This window comes from Gopherus evgoodei, unplaced genomic scaffold (genome assembly GCF_007399415.2).
Source record: "Gopherus evgoodei ecotype Sinaloan lineage unplaced genomic scaffold, rGopEvg1_v1.p scaffold_40_arrow_ctg1, whole genome shotgun sequence".
Classification (NCBI taxonomy): Eukaryota; Metazoa; Chordata; order Testudines; family Testudinidae; genus Gopherus; species Gopherus evgoodei.
Genome location: NW_022060061.1, coordinates 1,097,242 through 1,109,589, shown reverse-complemented (window position 1 = coordinate 1,109,589; position 12,348 = coordinate 1,097,242). Strand labels below are relative to the sequence as shown.

General features: G+C 40.4%; 1 protein-coding gene across 11 annotated transcripts in view; it reads right to left on the bottom strand.

The window, feature by feature from the left end:
* The window catches only part of SMARCA4 (SWI/SNF related, matrix associated, actin dependent regulator of chromatin, subfamily a, member 4), a 90,047-nt gene that overhangs the window by 43,657 nt on the left and 34,042 nt on the right, over positions 1 to 12,348 (bottom strand). For 10 of the 11 annotated variants that reach the window (XM_030545897.1, XM_030545896.1, XM_030545895.1 and 7 more), the window contains 5 exons: positions 5,068 to 5,317; positions 3,271 to 3,403; positions 2,121 to 2,519; positions 1,362 to 1,460; positions 80 to 338 (listed from right to left, as the gene is read on the bottom strand). In XM_030545897.1, the coding sequence (XP_030401757.1) occupies positions 80 to 338; positions 1,362 to 1,460; positions 2,121 to 2,519; positions 3,271 to 3,403; positions 5,068 to 5,289 (1,112 nt within the window). In that variant the 5' untranslated portion in view covers positions 5,290 to 5,317. The remainder of the gene's footprint in view (positions 1 to 79; positions 339 to 1,361; positions 1,461 to 2,120; positions 2,520 to 3,270; positions 3,404 to 5,067; positions 5,318 to 12,348) is intronic. The other variant, XM_030545901.1, reaches the window with a different exon arrangement.

Below are 12,348 nucleotides of genomic sequence, written 5' to 3'. Positions count from 1 at the left end.
GTAGGAGGATAAAAGGGGAGAGGCAGCCAGCCACTTGATATCAGCATCTCACAATTCCAACAGAAGCCACAGCTTTTACCTGTATTCCCTCTCCTGAAGGATTTCCACTGGGTCAAGTCCTCTTGGCTTCTGGATCGGCGTGATACGATTCTGCTTCTGATGGAGCTGCACCATAGGGGCAGGCTGGGCTGGCTGCCCGGGTGACTGAGTTTGGGGTGGCATTACAGGAGATGCTGCAGGAGGTACCGCCGGGGGTGCTGGTGAAGGACGGCCAGTTGGCTGAGGAGGAATCAGTTTCTGAGGTGTGCTAGTGGGGGCTGCAGCATTTGCCATTGGTCCTGTTCAAAAACCAAACTGGGAGTGATACTGGGTTGCATGTCCGCCCACGCTTCTTTAAACCTGTCAGAATTTGATGTGGGCCGGGCCAAAATGTTCAGGCTTGGGTGACTCTAGTTAGGCACCTAAGTAAATGGTCTGATTTTCAGAGCAGCTGGAGGTACACAGCTTCTATTAGCTCCACCACCTCTGGAAATCAGTACATGCATTTAGGTGACAAACTTCAGCCACCCAAGCCTGAACATTCTGATGCTAAGTAGCACTGGAGAGTTGACATGCAGCCCAGCTACAAGGTTTAAGGGCAAAAGAACCTCTTCAGAGAGAACTGTTGGAAAAAATTCTGTTTCTGCATATGTTCCGTATTCACTTTCCGTACTTTCTAACACAGGACACGCCCCATGGTGATCCACGAACAAGTCATGCAGTCCTACTCTTTATCCCTCACTTCCACTCAATCATCTGGCAAGCTGTAAATTTCACAGCAACCAAATGCAATTCCTTCTGCCTAGCTACAAGATGAACTGCGTAACTTTATACAGCTGTCCCCATAGTGCAATAGTTCAAGCAGAATAAAAGTGTGTAGATGCCTCAGCCAGCTCCTTGGAAAGATCATCCATTGGAGTCTAACTGCCTGATCAAAGACATCAAGCTGCTGCCAAAAAAACCACTCCAGAGGCTTCAAAATCTGCATTGGAATTAACTGGTCTGTCTGCAGGATCACAAACTCCAAGTGGAGGGTTTTAAAAGAGCTTAGCTGAAGCTGTAATATCTTCCACAGTCCCCCAGATGGCAGGGACACACTGTAGCAGAAACAAAAATCAAGGTCTTCTAGGATTTGCAGCAACTCGTGCTGGGGGAACAAAACGAGGCACAAAAAGTGTTTGTGGCTCAGTTTTCACTTCAATATGTCCTTCCTCCACATGCCTGAGTAGCACATCCCCATGCTGCCTTCACTGCTCTGGGGAAGGGAATGCCAGAGGAATTTCTTGTAATTTACTGTTTAAAAGAACCTTAGTTATTCTCACCTTCAGGCCAGGGCTTTGGGGGTGCACCAGGGGGCTGCCCAGGCATTCCTGGGGGAACTCCTGAGGGTCCAGGAGGAGGCATATTAGGCCCTCCTATACCTACACAAAGGAAAGTAAAAAAGACAGTAATAAGACACTCACTCTCCTGCAGTTTATTAATATATCTGCTTGTTCCTTGCATGTACCTAATGGGAACAAAACCAGGCTCCTTCAGGTTGTTAATTAGTGAGAGCATGGTCGGCATATGTTGCCATTTTCAAGCAGTTAAAAGACAAAGTCTCTTCCCTGAAGAGTTTAGAGTCCCAATTCAGACAGACTGAAACACATGTAACCACATGGCTGCATGTGGGTGACACCAGCACAGCTATAAAGGATGGAATGTTTCCCACAAGGTAGATGTGATATGGGGGAGGTGCTTAGAGGCTGGCTTGAAAGGGTTTGTGAGAGAAGATACAAAACAGTGTGAAAGGAGACATGAAGCAATTAGGAGAGAGGACTAGGAGGAATGCAAGGGAACGAAAGCAAAGATATTGGTGGGGGCAAAATACTGCAGGAGCTTGAAAATGGAAAAAAGAGTCTTTGTGCACATCCAACAAACAAACATCCCTCCATAAACTAAGGTAAGGTACCAAACAGATAAACGAAAAGGGTAGGCTTGCTCTTTCCTTATGCTACCCCCATGCATCAGTCTATGTGCATCTGTACTGAAATGGAGACGTCTTGAATTTAGACTAAGGAAGCAACTAAGCTGGCGCTTACCATGAGGTCTGTTGTAATTTGGAGGTGTTGGTCCTGGTCCAGGCCCAGGCCCTGCTCCTTGTACTGGTCCTGTACCAGATACAGAGGGTGGAGGTAGCGTCGGCATTTGCTGCTGCATTCCAGGCATTGGTCTCTTTCCCTGCACTGCCATCTGAAGATGGTCAGGTAAAGGCTGCCCTCTGGCAAGCATCTTATAGGCCATGATCTGAGCTCTTAACTGGTGCAGCTGGTTCTGGTTAAAAGGAGTTGGGCCCCGGTTCTGTTGTCCTAATGCTTGTGGGTCAGTACCATCTAACGGGACTCCTCCAGGGCCAGATGACATTTGAGAGCCAGAGGATGGACCGTTAGCTGGAACTGGGCTTGAGGCATGCTCAGAACCACCGAGCGGAGAAGGGTAACCTGGAAAGAGAGATGTAATTATATTGCAGGATGCTGTAGACTTTGCATAATATTAATACAGAAAAGCTAGTTTTATTTTAAAAATGCTACAGGAAAAAAAACCTATTTAATTACTCTCAATGGAGGTTGCAACTGCTTTAAGCCAGGGTCCTCGGTGAAAGTAATTGCACCAAAACTTGTTTGGAACTAAAAGTTTAAAAGAAAGAAAAACAAAAAATAATCCCATTGAGGATTTACAGAGGAATCTGTCCAGGGAGGGTTCACAGACAGGCTCCAGGTCTCTTACCTGCTGCGTCCATCTGTTGCCTGCTTGTAGATTTATTTTCTCCATCATAAAACCACCCTCTCCCCAGAGTCTCTTGAACCACTGCCATGTCCATGACAAAGGGAGCACAGGCAGACTTTCAGTGGCAGCAAAGAAAATTACAGGATACGGCTGGGTATCCTTTGTGGGATCTTAGTGCTGTATGTGGCTATGCCAAGATACCAGATGCCCTTTTGTGTAGCAACTGTCCTCAGTGTAGTAGAAAGAAAGAATGTGGAGAGGAACAGGTGGCCTTTCACAAAAATTAGAAGTTTTTATCCATATCGTTCTCTTCTCTTGCTACTATAATAGGGCATTATCCCAAGGAAAGTCCCACTGCAGCAGTAATCAACAAGGAAACTGAACAGTAGACTGGGGCTCAGTTTCCTGTTCAGAAACTGGCTTGCAAACGTCTTCCAGGCCCCTAGCCTAGGGAAAAAAACAGACCTTGAGAATGCTGATCCATTGGGCTTGGAGGAGGACCCATTCCTGTGTGCCCACCTGGCCTCATTCCCATCCCCTTCATCTGGCCGTACCGAGGATCATCAGATATTCCCTTCTCATGCATGGAATCCATTGGCTGCAAAAGAAAAAGGAACAGTGCAAAACCCGCTTAAAAATAATTACTATCAAAGAAAAAATCTAAGCTATTCCTAAAGGCAAAGGACTGATGGAAGCAGAGAATAGGCTGCTACATTGTGTGGTACAGTTTGTATTTAGGTTAGTAGTGTCCTAGGTACATTAATGATGCCCCATTTGTAGCACGCTGACCCAGATGGTATCAACATCCATCTTCAAAAGGAAGATTTATTAGCCACACTCAGGATACCATATAAACAGACAGTACTCAATGAAGCGAAAGAAAAATACACAAGAAAAATATTTAAGGAAAAATATATTTTAGTCCAAAACCACATTACGCATGGAGGGCATCTAGTGAAATTTCCTCAGACTGTAAAATTTGCCATTGGCATCGGTTATTACATTATCTTGCATCATTTGTTCTCAGTGGCATGAAACAGAGGAGCTATGTGGATCTCATTAAACAATTTCAGGTACAACTCTCAGAGACTAAATACTTTATTCCTTGAGATCCAAGTCAATTGTGTGTTATTTTGCAGTCCACGAAACAGCAGCTGAAAAATAGGTCATGCCTTAACACAGTCTACCAAATTTTAAAACACCCTGTGTATTGGGTGTGATAAAGGTGACCTCAAGTCAGGTAAAAAATTAGAGGTTGGACCTTTTCTTTGCTTTCTTATGTTGTATGAAGAGGGCCTGAAAGGGTGTTTTTTCATTTGTTTTTCCTTTACATGCTTTTCACAGTTGTTTACTACGTTAAAAACTGAGGTCTTCTCCACCCTGGAACTCTCTGAATGGCCACAGAACTACATGAATTCTGACATCACAGAAGTTGAGAATTAACACGGAAAGATATTTTAAATCAGACTTAAAATGTGGGGTCGGGGAGGGTTTGTTTGCTTTTGTTAATGTTCATTTTATTCAAATGCCTAATAAACTCATTGCGTTAAATGAACATTAACAAAAACAAATATACAATTTTCTTGCAGGAGTTTGTATACATATGTTTCAAATCCCCTGCCCCTTCAGTTAGAAACAAGAAAATTTTCAGTTTACATCTGTAGAGCCTTGCATGGATACAAAATGTGGATCCGCATGCAGTTTGAAAACATGGTCCATGGATATCCACAGATATAAAGCAGATACTTGCAGATTTTCATGGCTCTAGATACAGAATTTGGATCCATATCCTGCCACGATCCACAAACATGGTCTATGGGTATCTGCAGATTTACAGGTTTCTATACATCTGAAACCCATGTTTCCCAGCAAAACCATATTTTTTATCCCTAAGATATCAAAAACAAAATAAGCTAACAAAACACACACACCACCACAACCCACCACTTTCCAAGCCTTCTGTATCCATTGTCAAGAAACAGAAATGAAGCAGAAGCCTTTATTTCCTTCACAAATCACCTTTAACTTATATTTACCTGCTTTAAGGTTTGGTCCACCATGAAAGATAAGACTTAGGAAGGATCATATCTTGCTCTACATTTTACCAGTTATGGGGAAATAGCATACTGCAGAAAATTAGCGCAACTCTTAATCGTTTCATTTTACGTTCATTTTTAATAACTAGGGAAAGAGAGGAATGTATAAGCTCTGCCAGGAAGAGAGAAAACCCCACTCAGACAGAGCACTGTTACAGTTGATTACCTTGTGCATCTGATGCATATTGTCCTGAGCATAGCCCCCAGACCCCTGAGGTGGTATAGTGTGTCCTGCTGAAGGTGGTCCAGGGCTGGGTCCCATCATACTATGAGCAGAGCCAGGCGAGGGTCCAGGACTAGGGCCCAACATTGCACCAGGTGATGGGCCGGGTCCAGGAGAAGGCCCTGGACGAGGAGTTCCTCCCACTGGAGGATCTGGAGTGGACATCTTCAATGGAGTTGCTCCAAGTAGTATCCTAGTGCAAGAGAGCATGCCTTTAGATAGAACTGCCAGTGTAAGTCAGTCAGTGGCTTACAACATGGCAAACTGAGGGCGGGCCTCTTTGAAGACAGACAGCAGTGTCGCCCCATAAAGCTGAGAGGGGGCAAGGGTATACGTTGATACTGGGACACTTAGACACTACGGTAATAGTGTAAATAAATCATAATAGTACTATTTTATTCCATGGAGTGACGGTTGACCAAAGCAAGCACCCTACTATTCAATACACATACCAGTCTTTGAAATGACCATGTTGCCAAAGAAGAGCATGAGCATGGGAAACAAATTCAGAAGACAGATGTGGGAGCTGCCCATATACTTGGATGCATGGGTTCCAAGCAGCCAGACTATGGGCTTAACAGAAATTCCATATAAATTATATCAATATAAAAATGTACATTAACAGTTTTATTCTTGTCTGCATTTGCCAGAAAGACAAACGAACGAGAAACAAAAGAGCAGTTAATCCACTCTCTCCCTCATCCCCACCCCAACCCCAACTCCCTGAAGCAAGGGCAGAACTGCCCCCCTGTGCTCAATCCAGACTAGTTTTAATGTCTCAACAGTGATGCAGTTTCTACCTCTTCTTCAAGGAGATGATTTCACAGTCTTGTATATCTCATTTTCAAGAAGGTTTTCCATGATATTTAGACTAAATTTCCCCTTTAATTTCACCCCATTAAGTCTAGATTGAAGCACCCACTAGGACCACCCTCAATAATTGCGCTCCCCCCTTTGTTTTCACAGCTTTCAAAAACTTGCAAACAGTGATCGTTGGCATGTACAAAGTTCACTAATGGGTCAATGTATGTGTCGAACACCCATCAATATTACTGGGAGTTATGTGTATGCAAAGGAGGAGTTATCACACTAAGGCCTGGCCTACATGCAAAGTTGAACCAGTTTAACTGAAAGTGTGATTTTATACCAATTTTTATTAACCTGGTGCAGTTTTCTGGGTAGAGACAAACTGATTTAAATCCGTCTAATATTTGTTTGGTTTGCATCAGTTAGTAAATTCATAGTTGCAAATTTGGCTGATATAATCTATTGGTAAATGCTATGACTAAACCACTTTTTACGTGGACGCAAACAAAACTTTTTTTTAAGCCAGTTTAAGTTAAACTAGTGTAACTTCCATGTAGACTCATCTTATAAAGCCAGAAGGAAACACTGCAATCAACTAATCTAAACACAGATCACAGGACTTCTTGAATTAATTCTTGTTTGAATTAGAGCTCATGTTGTACAAAAGAATACCTAGTTTTGATTTTAAGATGTTAAGTGATGGAGAATCTATCACTAACCACGGAAAGCTGTTCCAAAGGTGCAAACAAGTCCCTCATTTCTGTTGCCCCTACACCTTGCTAGATTATGTATTTGAAGTAAAACTCTGGAATTTGAACCCCGTTCAGAACTGTAACAGTTCAATATGTTAATTTGGAAGAGATCAATATCCTTACAGAAAACAGCCCTCTATCCATTTAACTCTTTGAAGAAGGTATGTGCTCTAGAGCACTGGCGTGGCTCATAAGCTATAAAATGTCAGGATTTTAAAGGGTTAAGTCACCAATACATACCAGAAAACCTCAAATAGAAAACTTGACATAGAACCTAAACTGTGTAAGGCAAACTCCTGCACAGTCAAATCCAAACCATTGGAACATTTCCAAGGTCAGTCTGCCAGTCCTGTGTGACCAAACCTAGGAAACTGTGTTGCGTTATGCGACCTGGGTAGTATAGACGGTGTTAGCAGCAAAATGGAACCCCTGTGGTAGCAAACGACAGTCCACAACTGTGACAGCATAAACCAAATTAAATACACTGCCTGATAATCAATGTGGCCAGGTTTAATTTATTTTTCCATTTAAATTAGAAACTCCCTTTCTTAAACACAAATTGACGTAACAGATTGTATTTCCACCTACCTGCGTTTTTGATGTATCAAAAATACAGCGTTAACAATTGCAACCACTATTGCATTTATATGTTAAAATCTGTTAAATTCAATGGAAAGAGTAGCTCCAAAGTACAGTTTGGAATAAAAATTCCAAGTTACACACCTGCATATACCCATCAGAAGAGTCCAGATAGCAACCCTACAATTTCTACAACTGAAAATCACTTTCATTTCAAGTATGGTGAAAGGTTAGAATATAAATATTTGTAAAGATTCCGGATGGTTAAAGAGAACACAATCCCCAGTTAACATAAGCAATGGAGAAGAGAACGTTTACTGTATTCAGTTTTGATAACGCCTCTTTGCTCCCAGCCATGTCAGAATGAGTTATGGAGGCAAAACCTGTAGCATCACTGCAGTCTCACTTATCAACGTAGCCATACTGAAGTTTCCACAGGATATAAAATGCCTAGATATTCACTGCCCAGACCAGATTAAAATCTAACTGATTATGCAAGAAAAGCTTCACTTGCCTGTGAGGCAGGCAATATAAATTAAACTTCTGATTTAAAAATTAAAAAAACCACAAGGTTGCAGTGTTATCATTTCTCAAGTTACAGAGCCTTTCAGAGCAATGAGTCTGGGGAAAAGACGTATGCAATTCCCTGCCAGAATCAGCTCTCTTAGAACTGTCAAGCTACACTGGAGCACATAAATATTTACAAACGATTGCACATGGGAAACCAAATCCATTTCTGGATTTCAAGCTCTGACACACATTGCAGCAGAGAGCACACAAAGGTACCATAAGTGGGAACTCAGTGAACACAATGCAAACCTGTTCTCCTATATTCTCAACGATAACAAATCTCAGTGTTTAAAATATTGTATTTGGGTTGTTAAAGGAGGCTTTTTAAATTTATGTCTCCGACACATTCATGAAAAGAACAATCCAAAGTCTCTATTACTTTGCAAGCTGTATTGCTTAAATATTTGAGAATTCTTGAGCTTCTTGTTCGGTGGGACAAAAATATACTATTCTAATACGTCTGTTAGTCTACATGGTGCCACAGGACTCTGTTGCTTTTTACAGATCCAGACCAACACAGCCACCCCTCTGATACTCAAAGGACTCGTGTTTGTCTTTTATGATCAGAGTGTTGATAACATAGAATGTTTATTCTAGATCTCTCTCTGTAAGACTGTCAATTGGTCAATACTACATGGCAATCAATGTTGCCAGGTAAGGTTCCAGTGTTTACCCCTTTCTTATTTTCTGTCATGCTTACAGGTAAGGAAGAGAGAGGAGGGACAGAAAATAAGGAAGTTTCTCAAGAATTTAGCAAGCTTCCAAAAAAATAAATAAATAAATAAATAAAGGGACATTTATATGGATAAAAAACATTCAGCGTGATCATAACAAAAATTGTGAAACGGATATGAAACCACATGCTTCACAGTTTAAGCCAATCTCTAGCTATTACAGATGAGGATGAGACCCTCAAGGGGGGCAGATGATCTCACATTTGCTACTGCATAGTTCTTTGCACCTTCCTCCAAAGCATCTGGTACTGACTGTTGCCAGAAACCAGATTCTGGGCTAGATGGTCCTCGAGTCAGATCCAGTCTTACAAGCCCTATATTCTTCATATATTTATTAGTGCTGTGAAGCAATCAAAAAAAAATTAACAACAATTAATCACATTGTTAAACAGAATACCATTTATTTAAATATTTTTGGATGTTTTCTACATTTTCAAATATATTGATTTCAATTACAACACAATAAATACAATAAAAGCGTACAGTGCTCACTTCTATTTATTTTTTATTACAAGTATTTGCACTGTAAAAAACAAAATCGTAATTTTCAGTTCACCTAATACAAGTACTGTAGGGCAATCTCTTTATCATGAAAGCTGAACTTATAAATGTAGAATTATGTACAAGAAACTGCATTCAAAAATAAAACGATGTAAAATTGTAGAGCCTGCAAGTCCATTCAGTCTTACTTCCTGTTCAGCCAATTGCTCAGACAAAGAAGTTTGTTTACATTTGCAGGAGACAATGCTGCCCGTTTCTTGTTTACAGTGTCACCCGGGAGTGAGAACAGGCATTTGCATGGCACTGTTGTAGTTGGCGTCACAAGACGTGGTAAAGATTCGTATGTCCCTTCATGCTTCAACCACCATTCCAGGTTACATGCATCCATGCTGATGACGGGTTCTGCTTGATAACAATCCAAAGCAGTGTGGACCAACATGTTCATTTTAAATTATCTGACTCAGCTGGCACCAGCAGAAGGTTGATTTTCTTTTTTGGTGGTTCGGGTTCTGTATTTTCCACACTGGAGTGTTGCTCTTTAAAAAACCAAAAAAAAAACCAAAAAAAAACCCCACGACTTCTGAAAGTATGCTCCACACCTTGTCCCTCTCAGATTTTGGAAGGCACTTCAGATTCTTAAATCTTGGGGCGAGTGCTGTAGCTATCTTTAGAAATCTCACATTGGTACTGTACCTTCGTTGCATTTTGTGAAATCTCCAGTGAAAGTATTCTTAAAATGAACAATATGTGCTGGGGTCATCATCCCAGACTGCTATAACATGAAATATATGGCAGACTGCAGGTAAAACAGCAGGGGACATATAATTCTCCTCCAAGGAGTTCAGTCACAAATTTAATTAACACATTTTTTTCACCTATCCTCATCAGCACGTCAGCATGTCTTCTGGAATGGTGCCAAAGCATGAAGGGGCATACGAATGTTTAGTGTATCTGGCACGTAAATACCTTGCAACGCTGGCTACAAAAGTGCCATGTAAATGCCTGTTCTCACTTTCTGGTGACATTGTAAATAAGAGGAGGACAGCATTGTCTCCTGTAAATGTAAACAAACTTGTTTGTCTTAGCCATTGGCTGAACAAGAAGTAGGACTGAGTGGACTTGTAGGCTCTGAAGTTTTACACTGTTTTGTTTTTGAGTGCAGTTATGCTAACAAAAAAAAAATCTACATTGTAAATTGCACTTTCATGACAAAATCTACATTGTAAATTGCACTTTCATTGCACTACAGTACTTGGATGGGGGTGAATTGAAAAATACTATTTCTTTTATCATTTTTAGTGCAAATATTTGTAATAAAAAATAATACACACTGATTTCAATTACAACACAGACTACAATATATACGAAAATGCAGAAAAACATCCAAAATATTTAATAAATTGCAATTGGTAGTCTATTAACTGTGATTAAAACTGCGATTAACAGTGATTAATTTTTTTAATCGTGATTACTTTGAGTTAATCGCATGAGTTAACTGCAATTAATTGACAGCCCTAATGTTTATATATCAATTGAGCGCTAAAATTCAAAATTCTGCTTGTCAGAGACCTGTAAAAATGTAAGCGTCCCCAACTGTCTCCCATCAGTTTGGGGAAGTTTGTTCTAGACAGGTGGTTCTTTAACAAGAGGGCTGTTACCTTACCAAATTTTACTACCAAACTTCAGATGTTACTTGCAGTAATCAAGCCTGAAAGATGTGAAGGTGTCAAACATCAAGCAAGGCTGCTAACTCCATCAAAGGGTAACCTGACAAGCCCTGAGATAAATGAGACAAATTAGTTATCTGCACTGAGATATGGTTTCCCCTCAATTAAAACTTCCTGCAGATTACAGCTTCTACTTGCACTCAGATAAGAGACGTAATTGCATGTTGTAAAAATTGGACCAAATTGTGCTCTGAGACATGAAGTGTCCAGGGGGCAAATGTTTCTTATTGGCAGCAACATGGGTTTGAAGAAACTGGATCTTTCGAATGCCACATTCCTTGCCTGTAACCCCTGTCCACCCTCCCTCATTTTACTATTCCCAGTGTCACCACCTCTTCTTCAGGGAGTTGACACTGCTTCTCTGCATAAGGCCAAAGGTTTAAGGAATTTGGAGCAGATTCGTTTGTTCCATGAGGCCTTATGGTATTTGAGTAAACCTCAGGTCCACTTTAAAATTCCTGAATCACAACTGCGGAGGTCCTGGCAATTGTGACAAGTCTGGTTTTTGCCTCCAGGATTCCTTTGGGACCTCTGAGATTAGAAATCTAGGGCAGGTTTGCATTAGCAATGAAATTCATTGAAAGCTTAGACCTCAACTAAATGCAGCTCAGTAGAAGAATTTGTAGAGAACAAGAGACAAATAGACAATGCAAGGAGGTGACATGGAAGAAAGAGCTGCACAGTAACTAATCTCCTGGATTAATAATTCTTGATCACAAGAAGAGGGAATTGCTATAACACAACATTTTTCATCAAAGATATGCATAGCACTTATTAAAAGGCACAAAGGAAGTCTGCCTGCATCCTTTCACCCTCACCTTCTGTTGATCCTGCTGTGAAGTCATAAACCTGTATCTCTGACATCACCAAAAGTGATTATGAGGTCACAAATCTGATTTTGATTACTCCACGGGATTAAATGCAGACAAGACTATAAAGGAGCAATGCATGGTTTTGATACCAATATGTTAAGGAAATGTAGAAAAGAAAATGGAAAGTTAAGTAGAGTCCAGATTTTAGTTTGATATAATGAGGCTTGGCAAAATTTGATTTTCTAAAATCATTTAAACATTGATAATGATATCAATTTATTAATAATATCAGTTTAATTTAAGCATTTGTTCCTAATTTTATGATTTAAATTTTCACAGTTGCGTTAAAGTAGAGGTTTTAAGCTTCCCCCCCCCCATTTTTAATCTATTTAGGATTTTCAGAGTTGTGGAAAATTATGAGGGGGTCAGACAATTATTTAATGACATGTAAAATACACAAAGTAAATATCCTTCAACCAAACTCTAAGAAGTTCTCAAGCAGGCCTTTTGTTACTTTAGCTGTTCATTTTGATGATCCCTCAATAGAAATTTTTTTGGTGGTTTATGTATATAGAGTGAAATTGACATTTACCAACATTTGCCAATAAGAATCTAATCCTGCCAATCTTGGACATAGTGGAGGTTTCCCGTCAAACAGTCTGACATGAGCACAAATATGAGTCAGAATTTAAAAGAAACAGATATTTAGTCACAGCTGTCACTGGGAGCAAATTTACCAATG